The 21576-nt window shown below is 42.8% G+C and overlaps 1 protein-coding gene across 7 annotated transcripts in view; it reads left to right on the plus strand.

The window, feature by feature from the left end:
* PHF3 (PHD finger protein 3) overlaps window positions 1–21576 on the plus strand; it is a 95019-nt gene that overhangs the window by 15835 nt on the left and 57608 nt on the right. For 2 of the 7 annotated variants that reach the window (XM_006135513.5, XM_075923691.2), the window contains exon 2: window positions 897–1165. The exons of 3 other annotated variants lie outside the window; for them this stretch is intronic. In XM_006135513.5, the coding sequence (XP_006135575.3) occupies window positions 922–1165 (244 nt within the window). In that variant the 5' untranslated portion in view covers window positions 897–921. Of the gene's footprint in view, window positions 1–896; window positions 1166–21576 lie in introns of those variants that run through there. 2 more of the 7 variants (XM_089777099.1, XM_075923695.2) reach the window with 2 other exon arrangements.

A 21576-nucleotide genomic window follows, 5' to 3' on the forward strand; every position in this document is an offset into this window, starting at 1 on the left:
GAGCTCCAGCTAGTCTGTTATCGCCAGTGTGGGTTAAGGATAATGAGATTTTTAGTTTTCAAGGTGAAGAGATGTTACTTCAAAGGACTGCTGTTAAGACAGTTGGCCCATATTTTGGTTACCTTGATCTTTTCCCCCTTATTCAATTAAGGTCCAACCAAACTTTCTTAAAGGGAATGTTTCAATTTATTGTATATTTATTAGGGATGTAATAGTTCAGTAGGTTAACCGATTAACCAATAAGCAAAAGCTTATAGGTTAATGCTATAGACTACATGCATTTCCCCCCTCCCCCGTCAGTAAATTTTTAGCAGGTTGGCTAGCAACCTGGCTCAGTACTGGCTTGTGCTGGGTCTGGGACCTACCCCCACTGCATTTAAAGTGTATTAGGAGCCAGGTGGGCAGGCAGTCCGGCTCACACCAGGACCAGGAGCTCAGCCCCCTGGCTGCTGCCACCCTGCACTGCTGCCTTTGATACCGAGGCAGCAGCACAGAGTGGCAGGGGGCTCCTCAGGAGTGGGGCTGGAGCGCACTGTCTGCTGGTCCCACCTCCAGGAACTATAGAATAGTCGAGTAACTGCTAAGAATTCATGAGGTTAATCGACTATTCAGTTAACTGATAGTTAATATCGCTAATGTATATATAAATGTCAGCACTTTAGTGCTGATAGATGAGCCTACTATAACCTAGTCTGTATTTGCTGATGGAGAGGGGGGGAAAAGATAAATTTTTAGGATTCCAAGTAGTCCATTCTAATCAATACGCAGAAATTTGTTATAGATGGAAAGTATCTTAAGTATTTAGAAAGCGCAACAACCAAAACACTTATTGGTTTCTTAGTTTATTTTCAAATTGTAGCTTATTTTCTTATGGTATTTTTCTTATCTTTCTATAGGGCTGAAAGACACACAGGAGTCTTCATGGATATAGTTGATACATTTAACCATTTAATTCCTACTGAACACTTAGATGATGCCCTATTTCTAGGATCCAACCTGGAGAATGAAGTCTGTGAGGATTTTAGTACAAGTCAGAATCTCTTAGAGGATTCGCTGAAGAACATGCTCAGCGATAAGGATCCTATGCTAGGATCTGCAAGTGCCCAGTTCTGTTTGCCTGTTTTGGATAGCAATGATCCCAATTTCCAGATGCCTTGTTCAACAGGTAAATCTTACAATTTTTTAAGACTACAATTTAAAATACTTAGTAACATCCCTTTTTTTGCTAATGTAGAAAATGATGAGTTGAGGTTTTCCCCTTCTATTTTATGACTTAGGTCCCAGGCATTAAAACACAGGCTGTTCTTAATTTCATATGAGGGCATCTGTAATATTTATCTAGAAGACTTTGTATTGGTGATGTGGGGGAGGTCCAGTTTGGATCAGGGCTTTCCTAGGCTTGCTTTCACAACAAAAACTAAGAGAAGCTTTGTGTAAGTACTATATCTAACCAGCAAAAGTAGCTATCTGCCTTCAAAATTCCAGCAATGCAAAGTTAGCAGTAGGAGTGCTTGAATGAAGCAAACTATTCCCAAGAGCTCTGATATACTCTGATAATTTTAAGCTTTCTAATACTCGTGTAATACCAGATCCCAAAATATTCTACTTTGATTGTTTTCAAACCAAATAATTGGGGTCACAAACAGTGTTCTTTTTAATATCTGGAATATATTTTAATTTAAAGCAGTTCTAGCAATGTTTAAAATTAGAATACCCTTTTCAATAATCATTAAAATGGTATTTCATTATTTTTGAAAGTTTATTTAACACCACTGAGCCAGTTTTTAATCTCATTTATGCTGATAGAATAATTACATTGAATTCATTGTAAATCTGGCCCACTGTTCATTCATCCTTATGGTTAGCCATTCAAAAGGTTGTGTTCCATGGCTGATTAGTAGTACAAATATAACCTTGAATTGGAAAATGTTACTGAAATTTCAGTAGTGCTTTTCAGCGTTTAAGATCTTTAGATATGATTTCATTATATCAGAATTTCCAGATATTTTAATACTTTTATCAGTCCCCTCTCCCTCCCCAAAAAAAACAACCCATAAAAGCATTTTGTCACCATAGTGTGGAAGTGAATTATGTTGTTACACGAAAAATAAACTCTCCTCTCCGCTCGATTCTCTGTTTTGTAGTGCCAGCTAACAACAGATCAAGGAAAATAAAGACAGGACAGTTGAAGTGAACTGTAAAGCAAAAACTAAATATTTTGACCTTTACTTCTCCTTTATAATGACTAAGGAGAGCCTCAAATAATATCTTCCCTCACATTCTTCATCCTTCTCCATTCTCCCATAGTTCCCCAACCTACAATGCTATCTTCCCTCCCATGTTCCCACAAATCCTGTTTTTTACATTAGACATATGAAATCCTTACTGTCATCCCTCTTTGCTCATGAACTTTGGATGATAAAAATAGCAATGATGCACAAGGCTTTTATTTGAGTTACAGCTCAAATTTAATGTTGATAAATGTAAAGTAATGCACATTGGAAAAAATAATCCCAAGTATACATAAAAAATGATGGGGACTCATTTAGCTGCAGCTACTTGAGAGAGAGATCTTGGAGTCATTGTGGATAGTTCTCTGTAAACATCTACTCAGTGTGCAGTGGCAGTCAAAAAAGCAAATACAATGTTAAGTATAATTTAAAAAGGGATAGCGAATAAGACAGAGAATATCTTATTGCCTCTATATAAAACCATTGTACACCCACTTCTTGAATACTGTGTACAGGTGTGGCCACCTCATCTCAAAAAAGATATATTGGAATGGGAATGGGTCCCATATGAAGAGAGATTAAAAAGACTTGGGCTTTTCATCTTTGAAAAGAGGAGACTAAGGAGGGATATGATAGAAATCTATAAAATCATGACTGATGTGGAGAAAGTGAATAAGGAAAAGTGAATAAGTGAAACTGATAGGCAGTGAGTTTAAAATGAACAAAAGGAAGTTTTTTTTCTTCATTCAGCGCATAGCCAACCTGTGGAACTCTTGCCAGAGGATGTTGTGAAGACTAGGACTTGAGCAGGGTTCAGAAAAGAGCTAGATAGGTTCATGGAGGTTCGGTCCATCAATGGCTATTAGCCAGGATGGGTAGAAATGGTGTCTCTAGCCTCTGTCTGGAAATGGAAGAGAGGAGAGGGATCACATGATGATTACCTATTCTGTTCCCTCCTGGGGCATCCGGTATTGGCCACTATCGGCAGACAGGATAGACTAGGTAGACCTTTTGTCTGACCCAATATGGCCGTTCTTATGTTCTCTATTTCTTTCAGATAATGTTGGGGATGCTGAGTCTTATTCTAAGATATTTTAGAAATGCACATCCTCTTGGGTACACATGTTCTGCATACAAATGTGCATATTCATGTGTATATAAATGGTACACGCTGTATATACCTATCTTGTAAAGACTGTTGAAGAAACAAAAATGAAACATAGTCATAGAAAGATTAGAAATTTGGCAAGACTTCATCAAAGCATCAGCATATAAAACTCATTTTAGGACGGACACTTCAATTCTTCTAATCTAAGTAGTAGTCCTTTCCCTCTCCTTCCTCAAAGATTTCTTATCCTTATGTTTCCATGTACTCCATAGCAAGCTGAACTTAAGTTCTTCAATAATGTTCCTGGATTTTGTGGCACTGTAGTGGAAATTCTGTAACAGCTGTTTTTAGATTTTAAGTGGAGTTTTTAACACATCAGTTTGAAATATGAAAATGAACAATACAATTTATTATTATTTGTTAAAATAAATTTATTTTGCGCTTTTCCTAAATTTACACTACTGAGCATTTCAAATATTTTTGTTTTAACAACTTATATTGTAGAAATTGTCAGGCCAAAGCTGGGGGATTTGGAAGCTGAATGGAAAGGAGCTGAGGCGTTTGGCACAAAAGCTGGATGTTTTTGCTAAAACGATGAGTGATAGTAATTAACAATACTGATATTTAAACTCTCATATTTGTTTGTCTACCATCCCACTTTGAAAAATGGCTGAATTAATCCTTTTGACAGCTGCTATCCTTCAAGTGATTGCTCATGTTGAATGTGTGTGTGCCTACCACATGCAACAGTGCCAGAAGTTTTTCCCTAAGCAGTACCCATAGGGATCAGGGTCCCCTGTGCTCCCTGGAGTGGAGCACGCATGCTGCACTATATAGGGCATCCCTTGGTCCCTCCCTCCTCATTTCCATCTTACGCCAGGGAGGGTGCTTGGAACAGCATGCTCCAGCTTTGGCTGTGGCAAGTACGCCCTTTGAATTCAAGTTCCCCATTAACGAACTGTGAAGTATCTGTGAACTGTTAATCTTTACCACTGTGAAAGTCTCAGCTTAGGAGATGGGGCATGCCCCACTCCTCTAGCTTCAAAGGCTGCACTGCATGCTACAGGCCCGTGCAAGTTAGCAACCAGCCTGTAGACAGCTCATGTTGCCTGGGGGAGGCACACATTTTGGATAAGTGTCGCGTTTGCAGGTCTTTCTGTCCCAAAACTGATAATGAGCATAGTATTCATTTCAAGGCACTCTTAATGGAGTCTGCGCTAGCCCTGCTGGATCAGCAGTCAGACTCAGCACCAGGTCCCGGAGCCTCAGGGTGCAACGCACCACCGGTGTAGATGGCTCAGCACCGTTCATCATCCATGGGCCCCTGTTAGGAAACTGGGCAGAGACAAGTCCTCTTGTAAGGATAAAGGGATGGAGGCTCGGCACTGGAAGAGCCGCAGTTCCTGCTCATCATCTTGGGTGTCGGTGAGCATCAGTTTCTTCAGCGTGATCTCAGAGGTGGCTTCCATCTTCTCAGCGCAACCACTGACACCATCTCGGCATGCCATGGCCACCATCTCAGTGGCAGGTGCAGTGGTGCCTATAGACTCCTTGTGGCTTCTTGGTATAGCTCTAGTTTGTCCACTCAGTCGTCGGAGCATCTCAGGTCTCGTCAGTACTGCCAGGACCTCGTGGACCTGAACGGGCCATGGCGACAACCCCCACCCTCCCCCAAACAGGCAGCAAGAATGGTTGACCAGCCCCCTCTTGGTGAAGAAGCCCAGGCTGTCATGGTCTTCTCCTCTTCGTCACTGGATAAGGAAATTGTGGCTTCCTTTCTGGCACAACTTGAAAATATACCAGTACCGACCTCAAGAGGGTGGCCAATGACCTGGGCCTACAGGCTGAGGAGGTGCAAGAGTCCTTGAACTCATTTTTCAAGGTGCTGGATCAAGTGGGCCCCAGCAGGGTGGCATTGCCCCTGCATGAGGCGGTCGCCAAAATTGCCAAAACGCTTTGGCAGATCCCCTCCTCCATTCCGCCTATAGCCAAGAGAGCAGAGCAGAAATACTTTGCCCCAGTGGGGGGCCTGGTCTACCTTTATACCCACCCGCCACCTGACTCCCTTGTGGTGGAATCTGTAAACCACAGGCAACTTCAGGGCCTGTCGGCACCCACCCCCAAGAATAATGATTCCGAGTGACTGGACTTGTTCAGTAGGAAGATTTATTCTTCAGCTAGCTTCCAAGTATGAGGCGAACACCTGGGGGCTCTGGCGAAGTTTGAGGCATCCTTGCTTGAAATCTCTCCCAAGGAGTTCAAGGCCCTCATTGAAGAAGGTTCCTCTGTGGCATTTGTGGCCTTTCAAACGGTGTCTGATGCTGCAGACTAGGCAGCTTGCTCTATGGCCTCCCATCTGCATGAGGTAGGTGGCCTGGCTCCTCCTGTCGTGTCTGTCTCCAGAGGTAAAAAACTCATTCGACCTGCCACTTAACATGGGGGCCCTGTTCGCAGAACAGAGGGGGGGACAGTTGTATGGGCTTAAGGACTCCTGTATGACCCTTAAATTCTGGAAATCTACGTTTCTGGGTCTGAGAGGAAAAGGTGCAAGCCCCAAACTTCTCAACAAAAAGGCAATGTGCACCACTGTGTTACCCGCCAGTTACTTACAAATATATTGGATATTAATAGAAATGTAGCCGTGTTAGTCTGGTGTAGCTGAAGCAAAATGCAGGACCATGTAGCACTTTAAAGACTAACAAGATGGTTTATTAGATGATGAGCTTTCGTGAGCCAGACCCACTTCCTCAGATCAAATAGTGGAAGAAAATAGTCACAACCGTATATACCAAAGGATACAATTAAAAAAAAAATGAACACATATGAAAAGGACAAATCACATTTCAGAACAGAAGAGGGATACGGGGGGGGGGGGGGGGGAGGAAGGTAAGTGTCTGTGAGTTAATGATATTAGAGGTGGGGAAAGTTAGATGTCTGTGAGCTAATGGTATTAGAGGTGATAATTTGGGAAGCTATCTTGGTAAGGGGTAAGGTAGTTGGGGTCTTTGTTCAATCCCCCCGGAGAGTGTCGAATTTTAACATGAATGACAGTTCAGAGGATTCCCTTTCAAGTGCAAATGTAAAAGGTCTTTGTAGCAGAATGCAGGTGGTTAAGTCGTTGAGACAGTGTCCTTTCTGGTTGAAATGGCAAGAAATAGTTTTTTCTTTGTGATCTTGTCTGATATCTGTTTTGTGGGCATTAATCCTTTGGTGAAGTGTCTGAGACGTTTGTCCAATGTACATAGCAGACGGACACTTTCGGCACATGATAGCACAAATTATATTTCTGGATGTGCAGGAATATGTCTTTATAGTCTTTAAAGTGCTACATAGTCCTGCATATTGGATATATAAGTTATGGAAGAAAGAATATTAAAACAAGTGATAATTAACACTGTGCTGCAGCTATTCTCTGCCCTCCATCTGCCACGGCCAATAGGGAGCAGATGGGGGACAAGGCATGAGGGAGATCCAGGGGGCTGGCTAGGTCCAATGTGAAGCACCTGGGGTGGGGAAAAAAACCACAGACAGGTAAGGGAGAAGTTGTACCAGCCAAAGAAAGTGTGACTTTTTCCTGAAGGCGTCAGAGCTCAGGTTTACAAGGCTTGTGTTAATGGCACTCCCCTAGCCTCACTGAGACACATGCAGAATAGTAATAGAAATATAGCCATGTTAGTCTGGTCTAGCTGAAACAAAAAACAGGACTGTGTAGCGCTTTAAAGACTAACAAGATGGTTTATTAGGTGATGAGCTTTCGTGGGCCAGACCCACGTCCTCAGATCAAATAGTGGAAGAAAATTGGCATGACCATATATGCCAAAGGATATGAGACACATGGAGTCTGTCTACCAAGGAACTCACCCCCGCCCTCCTTCACTCAGATATCTGACTGAGACACAATCACTAATGCATGTGGCCTCAGAACTGTACAGAGGAGAAATTGAGGCACAGCTATGTACATCTAGCATAATGGAATATGACAGCTTTATATGCATATTAATTTGAGTTCAGAAATGTTTAACAGATGATCTATCAAACCATATAGGCATATTTTCCAGCTATTATAGTGTTACATATGGAGATTTAGGTACCTCATGCTTGAATATCTCACCTAACATGTACAGAAAGAAAACTATTTCCAGATATCCTTAATAACCGTTTTGCAAAGGGGAGAAGCCACAACTTTTGAGCTCTAATCTGCATTCTTTGAAGTCAATGACAAAACTCTAACTTCAGTTATATGGGACTGGTTCCTTGGTCCATTCCAGTACTTTTTGGTGTTCCTAAACTCTGATTCTCTTCTACAGCATTATTTGAATATATCTGTGATTATGCATGACAGAACATGTCAAAATAATTGTATGGGGAACTATACTGGGTTAAGGAGATCATATTTAATGTTACTAATTTTCACATTATTTTACCCATAAAAATCTTTATAGCAGCAACACTTTTATTGTATTGTATTTGAGTCTCTAAATTATTCATGGATAAATGTTTCATGTAATGAATTTTCTAGTAAATGTATTCTGAAATTCATGCCTAAATAAGGGCTTCTGTAAAGTGGACCCAATTTTCTTCAGAGGGAGAGATTTCCCTCAGCTCAAACTGAAAAGTTTGGAGGGCAAACCCTGTGGTTTTCTACTTGTCACTTCATATCTGCAGTTCTTCACATTAATGAAATGTTGTTTATGATTTTTTTTGTTGATGGTGGGGCAGTCTCTTTTTAGTGCTGAATAAATTTCCTTTGGAACCATTTATAATGCCCTTTCTCCTGATTTACTGCTGCTGTTTAGCCGTTTTCACTGAATAGACATTGGTGGAGCATTTTACTTTTAGACAGTTAATGATTTGGGGATCCTGAAAACTGATGTCTTTACATCTTTGCCCAGGCCAGCTGGAGCAGCCACCCCCACCAAGTTGCCGTGGCTGGTTGAAGCAAAGCAGGAAAGAGACTTGAAAAGAGCAAATTTCAGCATCAGAGCTGTAAACCTGGATGTTTTGCAACTTCCAGTAATGCACAGAATTCAAGGAGAGAATCTTGTTTTTACAAAATCAAACCAAAGTTTGCTCATTTCCTGCCATTTTCACCCTTAAGCTTTTCAACAGTTACAACTATCACTTGGTTCTCAGTTTCTCCCTGACAAAGCTGTAGTCAGCCTAATGTTGTTGGGTTTGTTTCAGCATCAATAGTAAGGATGACTAAGGTCTTGTAAGTGTAGCAAATGTTTTCTAAAGGAGAAAACCTGAAGATCTGAAAACCGATCCTCATGCTTCCTGCAGAAAAACTATCCTGTTAGCACAGCATGTTTATTCATGGCAATTGTAGTCAGTTAAAACTGAAAGTTAGTCCTGGTTTAAAACTAGTCACACAGAGGTTTTAGGCTCAAAGTTTAACCACTTGCAAACAGATACTCTGAAATAAGTCACCTTGATAACCCATGCTATTTTAACTATTATTCTGTATTACTCGGTCATTTTCCACTTCTACAAAGCAAACATTTCCAAACAGGAGAGCATTGCATATGGGAACATTAACGAGCAGCTGCCCGCCCGCCCATCCCGGCTGGAGCAGCTGCCCATCTGTTACTCTGGCCTCGGCCAGAGCAGCCGCCTGCCCTGCAGTTCCTCCAGCCTTGCATGCAGCTTAGAGAGAACTCTGGTTAGTGGGTTCAGGTGTACCCTTATCTGAGTGATTGGCTTGTTGAAAGGCCTATCGAAAGAAAAGGTCCAGTGCGATGTCTGCCTCCTCCAGGATATGTGCTGTTGGCGCGGCCTCCTAATAAACAAGAAAAAGTCCCTTTTGGTGCCCACCCAGAGAATAGATTTCATAGGAGTGGTCCTGGACTCCTCTACAGCCAGTGTGTCACCCCCTCAGGAGAGATTTGAGGTGCTCTTACCCTCATTCATTAGTTCGCACGCGCCCCCATGACTACAGCGGGAGTGTGTCTACAGATCCTGGATCATATGGTGACCTGCATGTATGTGGTGTCCCAGTCCAGGCTCAGGATGAGGCTCCAGTAAAACATTCCCTGGAAAGGGTAGTGACGGTGCCACTCCAGGTCCTGTCTGTCCTGGCCTGGTGGACAGACCCAGACCAGGTTATGTTGGGCATCCTGTACCATCCTCAACCACACTCCAGGGACCTGGTAGCCAATACCTTGGACTGTAGTTGGGGAGCCCATATAGGGACCCTTTGCACCCAAGGCATGTGGTCCTCTCGAGAGATCGTGCCGCATAAACATAAAAGCACTAAAGGCAATCAGGTACATGTCTGAGGTGTTTTTACCTCACCTTAAGGCACAGTGGTGCGTGTCTCACGGGCAACACTGCCACCATGTACTACATAAACGGACAAGGAGGAGCCCAGTCCTCATCCTTCCACTCCCTCCCCAGTGCCAGCCACTGATCCTAGATTCCCCTGCATCCAACCGCCCCCATTTCCGAGCTCCCCATTGCCAGGCCCTCCAGTACCAGCCTCCTGTTTCCAGAGTCCCACTGCAACCAACCTCTCCATGCCAGTCCCCAATATTAGCCCTGCCTCCAGAGCCACCCCAGTGCCAGACCTGCCCCCTTCGCACTTCCTCGCTAGTAGCTCAGCCTCTAGAGCCTCCAGTGCCTGTCCTACCCCACCTCACCTAGGCCTGTGGTGCTGCCTGCATGGCAATGGCTTTGGGCACTGGGTCTGGGGTACACTGCCCAGTGCTTCCCCTCCTGCTGCGGCTGTTGGAAGGGCATGTCCTACTCTCTCTCTCAGCCAACCAGTGCCAGGCAGGACACTTCCTCCTGGCTGTGGAAGACTGCTTCCCTGGGTGGCGGGAGAGCCACATGGACCAGCTCTGTACGGCCCTCCTGCCGTGCATGGAAGCACTGTTATGCACCCAGGAGGAGACCCCACCCCTGCCTGGCACTGGTTGGCTGAGAGGTGGGGCAAGGACATGCCTTTCCCAACAGACACGGCAAGAGCATAGGTAGCTACAGCGGAACAGGAGCAGCAAACATAGCTGTAAACACGGGAGTTTGAGTGGGAGTTTGTAAAGGGAGTTTGGATATTGGGACTTGTTTGGGGTTTGTTTTTGCTGTGGAGGGGGTGTTTTGGTCTGTTTTTGTGTTCACCGGACTAATAGGATTTTGGTGAGAAAATAGGTAAAACACAGAGGGCAGTAGTGGCCATGGCCCAAGTAGTAGAGAACACAAGGAGGATGATTGGATGTGCTAGCTGCAGTATGTACATGATTCTGGAGGGGGTACCTGAAAGGAGTTTTGTTTGCATGAAGTGTCACCTGATAAAGCTGATGGAAGAAAAGATCCAAGGACTGGAGATGCAGGTGGAAACTCTGGTCGAGTGTAGAAGGGGATTTGAGCAGATGATGGAGCAAAGGCATGACGTGGCTGAAGGGGAAAGCTTAGATATGCAGATGGAAGCAGGATCAAGGGCCTCAGAGGGGGGACTGCTGAGCGAAGAAAATGGACAGTGGAAGCATGTGACTCAGAGAACCAGGCAGAGGAAAAGATGGGTCAGTGAAGGAAAAATAGCGCTCAAGAACAGGTATGTGGAGCTGGAGAATGAAGAAGGGGCACGGTAGGTAGATAATGAAGATAGAAGGGTAAGGAAGAAGAGAAGAGTGGCTAGTCCCATAGATAAAGGTGAACAGTTAATGGAGACAACACCAATAATGAGCATTAGGAGGATACAGGATGGGTTAAAGAGGATTACAAGGGAAAACAGGAATGGCAAGGACTTGCAGCCAGAGGAAGCAAGAGATAGACCAGAGAATCGCACTGTCACTAGGAAAAGGCAGGTCTATGTGATTGGGGACTCCTTATTGAGAAGAATAGATAGGCCAGTAACCAGAGCTGATCCAGAGAATAGAAGGGTTTGCTGTCTGCCAGGTGCTAAGATACAGCATGTGGAACTGAGGTTGAAGAGGATTATTAAGGGACCAGAAAGGAATCCATTGATCATCCTTCATGTAGGAACAAATGATACGGCTGGAACGAATTAAGGGAGACTGTGCTAGGCTGGGGAGGACGCTCAAGGAAATTGAGGCTCAGGTGATCTTTAGTGGGATTCTGCCTGTTCCTAGAGAAGGGCAACTAAGATGTGACAGGATTATGATGATCAATAGATGGCTTAGGCAGTGGTGCTACAAGGAGAGCTTTGAGATGTATGGTCACTGGGAGGCATTTATGGATTGAGGACTGTTCTCTCGGGATGGACTTCACCTAAGTAGGGAGGGAAATAGACTTCTAGGATGGAGGCTGGCTCAACTGATTGAGAGAGCTTTAAACTAGGAATTTGGGGGAGACGGTTGGGAGATGTCCAGGTAATCTCTACACTGGATTTTAACACTGAGAGGGAGGAAAACGAAGTAAGAAAGGATATAGCTGGGGGTAGGACAATGTACATGAGGAAGGGTAGGGTGAATATTAGTCTAATAGGTCATATTGGAAGTAAAATGTCCGTGCCAAATTGGGTAAAGAATGTGAATGAGGCCAAACAGCAAAAATTAAGAAGTTTGTACACCAATGCGAGGAGCCTAAGTAACAAAAAGGAGGAACTAGAGCTATTGGTCCAGGAAGTGAAACCAGCTATTATAGGAATAACAGAAACATGGTGGAATACTAGGCATGACTGGAGTACAGGTATTGAAGGGTATGTGCTGTTTAGGAAAGACAGCAATAAGGGTAAAGGTAGAAGAGTCGCATTGTATATCAAAGATGAGATACATTGTAAAGAAACAAAAAGTGATGGAATGGAGAAGACAGTCTGTTTGGGCAAAAATTACATTGGGAAAGAAAACTATCAGATCCTCCCCTGCGATAGTGCTTGGGGTGTGTTATAGACCACCAGGATCCAATTTGGATATGGATAGAGACCTCTTTAATGTTTTTAATGAAGTAAATACTCATGGAAACTGCGTAATCATGGGAGATTTCAACTTTCCAGATATAGACTGGAGAACAAGTGCTAGTAATAATAATAATAGGGCTCAGATTTTCCTAGATGTGATAGCTGATGAATTCCTTCATCAAGTAGTTGCTGAACCAACAAGGGGGGGATGCTATTTTAGATTTGGTTTTGGTGAGTAGCGAGGACCTCAAAAATGAAATGGTTGTAGGGGACAACCTTGGCTCAAGTGATCATGAGCTAATTCAGTTTAAATTAAATGGAAGGATAAACAAAAATAAATCTGAGACTAGGGTTTTTGATTTCAAAAGGGCTAACTTTAATAAATTAAGGAAATTAGTTAGGGAAGTTGATTGGATTAAAGAAATTATGAATCTCGAGGTGGAGTAGTCCTGGAATTATTTTAAGTTAAATTTGCAGAAGCTGTCAGAAGCCTGTATCCCAAGAAAAGGGAAAAAATTTATAGGCAGATGTGTTAGACCAAGCTGGATGAGCAAGCATCTCAGAGAGGTGATTAAGAAAAAGCAGAAAGCATATAAGGAGTGGAAAATGGGAGGGATCAGTAAAGAAAGCTACCTTATTGATGTTAGAGCATGTAGGGACAAAGTGAGGCTAAAAGTCAGGTAGAGTTGGACCTTGCAAAGGGAATTAAAACCAATAGTAAAAGGTTTTATAGTCATATAAATAGGAAAAAAACAAAAAAAGAAGTAGGACCGCTAATTACTAAGGATGGAATGGAGGTTAAGGATAATCTAGGAATGGCCCAATATCTAAACAAATACTTTGCTTCAGTCTTTAATGAGGCTAATGAAGAGCTTAGGGATAATGGTAACATAACAAATGGGACTAAGGATATGGAGGTAGATATCACCATATCCGAGGTAGAAGCCAAACTTGAACAGCTTAATGGGAGTAAATCGGGGGGCCCAGATAATCTTCATCCAAGAATATTAAAGGAACTGGCACATGAACTTGCAAGTCCATTAGCAAAATTTTTTTAATCTCTAAACTCAGGGGTTGTACCATTTGACTGGAGAATTGCTAATATAGTTCCTATTTTTAAGAAAGGGAAAAAGAGACCCAGGTAACTATAGGCCTGTTAGTTTGACATCTGTAGTATGCAAGATCTTGGAAAAATTTTTGAAGGAGAAAGTAGTTAGAGACACTGAGGCTAATGTCAATTGGGACAAATTACAACATGGTTTTACAAAAGGTAGATCGTGCCAAACCAACCTGAACTCCTTTTTTGAGAAAGTAACAGATTTTTTAGATAAAGGAAATGCAGTGGATCTAATCTACCTCAACTTTAGTAAGGCATTTGATACAGTACCACATGGGGAATTATTGGTTAAATTGGAAAAGATAGGGATTAATATGAAAGTTGAGAGGTGGATAAGCAATTGGTTAAAGGGGAGACTACAGCGGGTAATACTGAAAGGTGAACTGTCAGGTTGGAGGAAGGTTACTAGCGGAGTTCCTCAGGGATCAGTTTTGGGGCCAATTTTATTTAATCTTTTTATCGCTGACCTTGGCACCAAAAGTGGAAGTGTCCTGATAAAATTTGCAGATGACACAAAGTTGGGAGCTATTGCCAATTCAGAAAAAGATCGGGATATCATACAGGAAGATCTGGATGATCTTGTAAATTGGAGTGATAGCAATAGGATGAAATTTAATAGTGAGAAGTGTAAGGTTATGCATTTAGGGATTAATAACAAGAATTTTAGTTATAAGCTGGAGACACATCAGTTGGAAGTAACGGAGGAGGAGAAGGACCTCGGAGTCCTGGTTGATTATAGGATGACTGAACCACCATTGTGACATGGCCGTGAAAAAGGCTAATATGATCTTCGGATGTATTAGGCGAGGTATTTCCAGTAGGGATAAGGAGGTGTTAGTGCCATTATACAAGGCATTGGTGAGTCCCCATTTGGAATACTGTGTGCAGTTCTGGTCTCCCATGTTTAAGAAGGATGAATTCAAACTGGAACAGGTACAAAGAAGGGCCACTAGGATGATCCGAGGAATGGAAAACCTGTCTTATGAAAGGAGACTCAAGGAGCTTGTCTTGTTTACATTAACCAAAAGGAGGCTGAGGGGAGATATGATTGCTCTCTTTAAATATATTAGACGGATAAATACCAGGGAGGGAGAGGAATTATTTAAGCTTAATACAAATGTGGACACAAGAACAAATGGATATAAGCTGGCTAGTAGGAAGTTTAGACTTGAGATTAGATGAAGGTTTCTAACCATTAGAGGAGTGAAGTTCTGGAATGGCCTTCAAAGGGAAGTAGTGGGGGCAAAAGATCTATCTGGTTTCAAGATTAAACTAGATGGGTTTATGAAGGGGATGATTTGATGAGATAACATGATCTTGGTAACTAATTGACCATTCAGTATCAGTGGGAAATAGGTCAATGGAGGGGTGATAGGAGTTACTATAGAGAACTTTCTGGGTGTCTGGCTGGTAAGTCTTGCCCACATGCTCAGGGTTTAGCTGATTGCCATATTTGGGGTCGGAAAGGAATTTTCCTCCAGGGTAGATTGGCAGAGGTTTTTCGCCTTCCTCTGTAGCATGGGGTACAGATCACAGCTGGAGGATTCTCTGCATCTTGGGGTCTTCAAAGTATTTGAAGGCTTCAATATCTGAGATATAGGTAAGAGGATTATTCTAGGAGGGGTGGGTGAGATTCTGTGGCCTGCACTGTGCAGGGGGTCAGACTAGATGATCATAATGGTCCCTTCTGACCTTGAAGTCTGAGTCTGAGCAGTGTACCCCAGCCCTGGCAGCCAGAGGTGCTGGGCCATAGCCTGACGGTTGGGAATGACTGCCCTAGTCGACCTCTTTGGAACCAGAGTCAGCGCAAAGTGCAGCCAGTTCTGCTCCTGGTTTGGCCTCGAGCGAGGTTCTCTTCTGAACGTTTTCCATACAAATAATTGGAGGGTCTTCTCTCCATTTCACCTGTAGAAGGTCAAGAGAGATAAGGTGACAGTCATCTTTGCCAGCACTGGTTTGGGCACTGATGAACATAGTGTTCCAGGCACTCTGAAGGTTGCTGCTGAGGCCAGAACTGCTCTGCCAAGACCAGAGTCGCTTGCTCCACCTGAACCTTGGCTTGCTCCACCTGACAGTGTGATTCATCTGTGGCTGACCCCGCAAGAGCTAGTGTGTTCGGATGACGTTCAGAAAGTTCTCCTTGAGAGTCGAAATCCCTCAACGCAGTCCACTATTCTGCCACATGGACCCACTTCTCCGTATGGGCACAACAGTGGCAGGTGGTTTCAGCCCAGCCCTGCCTTCAGGAAATCCTGGACTATTTGCCGCACCTGAAGCAGCAAGGTCTTGGAGCTACCATATACTCGGTTCTTCAAGCATAAGATCCAGCTGTAGCCTTACCTGGCCTTTCTCCCCAAGGTTGCCTCCACCTTTCATGTGGACCAGGACATTTTTTCTGCCCATCTTCTACCCCAGGCCTCATGTGAACAATGAGGAGAGATGCCTCCACACACTGGATGTGCATTGAGTGTTGGCTTTTTACCTGTAGAGGACATGAGCCTTTCACAGTTATACACAGCTGTTTGTGGCTTAAGCAGGAGGGGTTCCCCAATCTCTTCCCAGTGGTTGTCTAAATGGATTACTTCCTGCATCTGTGTGTGCTAATCAGTGGCCAACAGAGTTGATTAGGGCCCAATACCCTCAGGCTCAAACTTTCTCATAGGCTTGCCTTGCACATGTCCCTATCCAGGATGTCTGTAGGGTGGCAACATGGCCATTGGTCTGTATCCTTATGTCTCATTATTCCATCACGCAACAGTCCAGGCAGGATGCTGCATTTAGCAGGGCTGTATTTCAGTCTGCATTGTCATAACTCCTACCCACTTCCACAGTCTGTTTACAGTCACCTGTGTTGAATGGACACGAGCAGTCACGCGAAGAAAAAAAGACAGTTACCTGTTCTATAACTGGTGTTCTTCGAGATTTGTTGATCATGTCCATTCAACCTCTCACCCTTCTCCCCTGTGTCGGAGTTCTGGCAAGAAGAAACCGAAGTGGGGAACCCTATATAGTGTGGTGTGTGTGCGCCGCTCCAGAGGGTGCTGGGGACCCTGGCTTGTATGGGCACTGCTTAGAGCAGTGGTCTCCAACCTTTTTACACCCAAGATCACTTTTTAAATCTCAGAACAGGCGAAGATCTACTGCCCCGCCCCTTCCTTGAAGCCCTGCCCTCTCTATTCTCCTCCTGTCCATCATTTGCTATCCCCAGCCCTTACACACTCTGATAAAGTTTATTTTTAAATTATGCGATGTATAAAATTGAAATCACATGTTTATAGTTATGAAATAAATGGTCTGTTTTTTATTCATGCTATTTAAATCTAAAATGAAGCATTTATAATTATACATTTTGTGAGGACAGAGTTCTGCGACTGGGGACAGGGGAGAGGGGACAGAGTTCTGTAGCTGGGGATGGGAGTGGGGACAGAGTTCGGGGTGTGGGGACAGAGTTCTGTGGCAGGCGAGTGGGGGCTGGGATGTGGGGTGCCAGTGGAGGCGGAGAGTCCCCTGTATCTGCCTCCTCCCAGGATTCCCCCACCCCCAGAGGGAAACCAGCGCGTGCCTGCCCCGGGGCCGATCACCCCCCCCCCCCCCCCGGCCCAGGGAAACCCCGCGCGTGTGCTTCCCCCAGGGCCAACCCCCCCGGCGCAGGGAAACCCTGCGCGCGCTTCCCCAGGGGATGACTCACTCCTCCTGTGCGGTGCAAGGAGCCGATGCTCCCTCCTGCAGTACACCCAGCAGAGCAGCTAGCGCTACTTCTGGAATCGCCAGAAGTGGCGCTAAGCTGTGGGACTTCTGTCCGTCCCCGGGAAGCCTACACTACCTCCATTTTCACTGGAGGTAGGTAGTGGGGCTTCTTGGGGGTGGGAGGGAAATGGGGGCGGGGCGGACAGGATGCCTCGCGATCAACCAGTCGATCGCGATCGACCTGTTGGTGACCACGGGCTTAGAGAAAAACATCTGGCACTGGTGCATGTGGCAGGCGCACATACCTATGTTGAATGGATATGAGCTACACATCTCAAAGAACACCAGTTATAGAACAAGTAACTGCTTTTTTCAGGCTCTCTGCAGACTTGGATTGCATGGATTTAGTTTATACTCTGTTCACACTCTGTTCACTGTTTCATGGTTTTCCTTCAAACCCTAAGGGCTAGCAATGTACTTTTGAAAAATGAAAGCTTGTTTTTAGGGTTCAGTTGTGTTATGCAGTGAGGTTTTAGTGGGATAATGGCATGCACCTGGTTCTGCTTTTTCTTTGTAGGTGTCAAGAAAAGTTCATCAGAGTCTAAAGATGATCTTGCTCCAAAAGTTTTGTGCACTTTGTATTTGGAAACAACCATTATCATTTCCAAATAATGTTTCTCTGCCAGTCCCCACTCAACTGGTGTTCATGTAGCTGATGGCTGATTTTATAATGTCTGAAAGGCTATGCCTCTCTCCTTTACCTTGAATGTTTACTGAAGAAAGTGCAGTCATGCAGGTTGGTGAGTTGCAATGTACTCTGCATCATCAAGATCCTGAGTGCATAATCAATCATCATAAGAATTTCTTGATCACATCTGATATACTTGCATCTGGGTGTTCTATTCAAACCTAATATGGCCTTTGTAGTATTACAAATAAAACAAAAATGTAGGCCTTTATTGAACACTAACCCTTTAGGTATTAGTATACCAGTGGTTTCTGCTGTTCATTGTGATAGTGGTTTATGTAGTACATTCTCGGTGCTCTACCTCTGTCTCTTCAGAACTTCTTGCTCAGGCATTGAAACAACCGTATTCAGGATATTGGGTCATCTGTTGAGAATTCCTTTGAAAGTCAGAGGTTCATTAGAAATGGTGATCACTTCCTCTCTTTAGGGCAGGGTTTTCCAACCTTTGAGTTGGGACCCAAATATGGGTTGCCATTACATTTCAAAAGGGTCACCAAGTGTCTCCCCAGGTGGCTCTGTCCTTCTTCCTCCCCCTGTTTTTGAATTGCCTTGGGTCACCGTGTCTTCCTGAATTGTCAATATGGGTCCCCACCTGGAAAAGGTTGGGAACCACTGCAGGGAAAACTTAAGTAGATATTCCGGGAATCTGTAATCTTATTGAGCGGTTCCAGTCTGAACTCCCATTCCATAGCTCATTCTCTCTTGTAGTCACTCACATGAAGAGTGACAAGAATCAGTAGCTTATCTTAATCATCAAGTCAGGAAAAAAAACCTAAAAACCAAAACAGAACCTAGAAACGTTTCTACATTTTTGGGCCTGTGCTACTTTGCCACCTATACTGGGTGTGAGACCAACAGTCTTGCTAATTAGATCAGCTACTATAAACTGGATAAGGAAGAATGAGAGCTAAGTAAACAAGCTTTTGAGCAGATTGCACTGAAATGATTCCTTCCATGTGTATGCCAGTTCACAACTCAGTCTAACAAAGATAAATTCTCCTTTTTGCCTAGACAACCATAGGCATCAAGATGAAATATTATTCTTTTGATTTGTCTCCATTAATATTTCCAGCTTCTCTTCACATCCAGTGCAGCCAGAGATAGTAGCACAAACTGAACTTCATTAATCCTGATCCATGCTTTCTTCAGCCAGATTCTATGCATGTGTCAGTATGTCTACCATAGATACTTGCAATCTCTCAAAACCTCATTCACCAGTGCTCCTGATCACTCACCCTGACCTTAAATGTGAATGGCCGTAGATCCTAAAACATAGTTACTCTTTTACGCTGGTTGATTTTCTCCTGCAACTGAGAAACATGTTTTGTTTTGAGTGCAGTACATCCGACTCCTTCCCATTCTGTCTGATTCAGACACAATTCTAAAAGGAGGATCGCTTCAAAGATTGAGTATAATGGAAACCTAGTTTAATATTGTTGGCACTTACATTTCATCTTCAAAACAAGATACAATATTTATGGTTTCTGACTAAAATTTGCCTTTCTTTTGACCAGCACATGGGCTGGCTTGGGTCTTCGGTTAACTGGCAAATTCTCTGATTAGTTTTCTTTCCCTAAATAATCTTGTGTCTTGGCAAAGCAAAAATATTTTATGTATTGTCCAAGTAGTAAAATTTGGTTTACAAAAATAAATGAAGGAAATGTCTGCTGTGATTTTTTTTATTGGCATTACATCTGAGACACACAAGATTTTGATGCTTTTCTGCAACCTTTTCCATCTGTAGTTGACCATTGACCTGTTTTCCTACTTTAATTGAACTCCCTTTGAAGGTTTAGATACGCACTCTTTTGGAGTACAATTTGGTAGGTAGAGAAACACAATACCTGATTTCATTGATGTGTTTATTATACATTCACGAAGCATTACAAAATTGACTTTCTTCATTTGTTGCCTTGGTATATAATTCTTTGTTCTTCCTGTAGTGCTCTCATTTGTTTCAAAAATAAAATAAGTTAAATTTCTTTGTACCATTTGGCTTATTAGTTCTACTTGAGACACTTTCAATTTTTTCACTTGAAATTGTTGCAGGATATTCTTTATTGTTTGCTACTTCCAAACTTGACAGAACAGTAGGTTACCTTGACAGACAATTGTAAAGTAGGGCTCTCTATTGTAGAAATGCCTTTTTTAAATGGGAATTCAGTGCTCCATCAAGACTCATACTAGATTATTACTGTGGCAACTTTTGTATGTTTGGCTGTACAATTATGGTAATTGATCCTTCTCTTCAGATTTTCTGGGCTGAACGAGCAAGAAGATGGCAAATCTCTTTAATACTTTTTGGGGTGGAGGATAGGGACAAGTATTCAAGTATCTCTTTGTTTTGCGATCCAAATAGTTTGCTTGCTTTTTAGTTTTTGTTCTTTCTTAGTTTTGGCAATATTGATTAGGGGACATTGTTAACACTGATCATTGAGTCTAGTCTCTCTCTACAGGGTGTTGACAGGCAGATACTCTTTCATCTAACCAAATATTCTTTAAAACAGAGTGGTGGGTAAATTAACACAATATCTGTAATTTGTATTGTAAATTATGTCCATAATGACTTAATTTAAGATCAGTGGGAAACTGATTTTTTTTTTTGTCAATTAAAAAAAAATCTTAATTTAGACACTTGCATCTTGGTATCACAAGAAACAAGGCTGCTCAACATGCAGCCCATGGGCTGCATGCGGCCCGCAGCCTGTTTGTTTGCGGCCTCCAGTGCATAAATCCAGTTTGGATTTATGCAGGGCTCAACACGCGACCCGTGAGTGGGATTCTTTGAACATGGCCTCCATTGGGAACACGCTCCATAATTGCAAGTCAATATAATGGTGTTCTGTTGATATGCAGATAGATAAATTCCTGGACTGCCATTGCTCATTAAAAGTGCTGTCATATGGGTGAAAATCAGATAAATATTTCATTTATTAATATTAGCAGAACTGACTTAAATGGGGCCTGCATGTTGTATAGTCTTGCCTTAATCTTTGTATTTATTCCTGTCTTTGTGAAAGAAGCTATTTGCATATATATTTGCATTTACATGCAACCACACTTAAGATGTGGCCCTCGGCATGTGCTGTGAGTATCATTGTGGCACCCGGGGCTTCCAAAGTTGAGTAGCCCTGTTCTGCTGGATGGCACATTTGTATGTGAAGATCCTCTTTCATTTGCATATTTTCAGGTTAATGAAAGCTTTTTGCACCTGAATGTTTCCTTTACAGATTTTTTTCATCCAACTCTAAGGCTTGCACAAGCTTATGATACAATAGGTGCTGCTTTCCCTAGTAGATTCCCCAACCTAGTATGTTGATGGTCTATTGCATCAAATCACAATATTCAACATGGTAGAAATGTTATGTGTTAACTGCTTTCACAGCATTTATGGATTAACACCCTGGGTTAAAACCACAAGTTAACAGAGGTGGAAGCTGTAGACAAGAATGGTATAATTTTGTTCCTAATGGATGGCTATCCCCTGTCACCTGAAAAACATGTACCAAACTGAGAGAGCACCCACTATGGAAAATTTCATCTCCAGGAAAATTGGCTTAGAAACAGTTTGAAATTACCTTGTCTTGTGTGTCAAAAGGTTTAACCGTCTCCATTTGTATGTAATGGAGGAGTTATTTTACTGAAAATATAAACCAGTGAAGTTTTGTAGTCCAGAGTTTTGAATGTAATTTGTTTTTCCTTCCTTTAGGATACTGTAGTCTTAGTTTTTGCAATGTTCCATTAATGAAGGAACAATAAATAGCTGATTTTTGTTTACTTTTATGGAAATAACTGTTTTTACTTTAAAAAAGTATCTGTATGATATAAATA

Source organism: Pelodiscus sinensis, chromosome 3 (assembly GCF_052426305.1).
Source record: "Pelodiscus sinensis isolate ZL-2025 chromosome 3, ASM5242630v1, whole genome shotgun sequence".
NCBI classification, from domain to species: Eukaryota; Metazoa; Chordata; order Testudines; family Trionychidae; genus Pelodiscus; species Pelodiscus sinensis.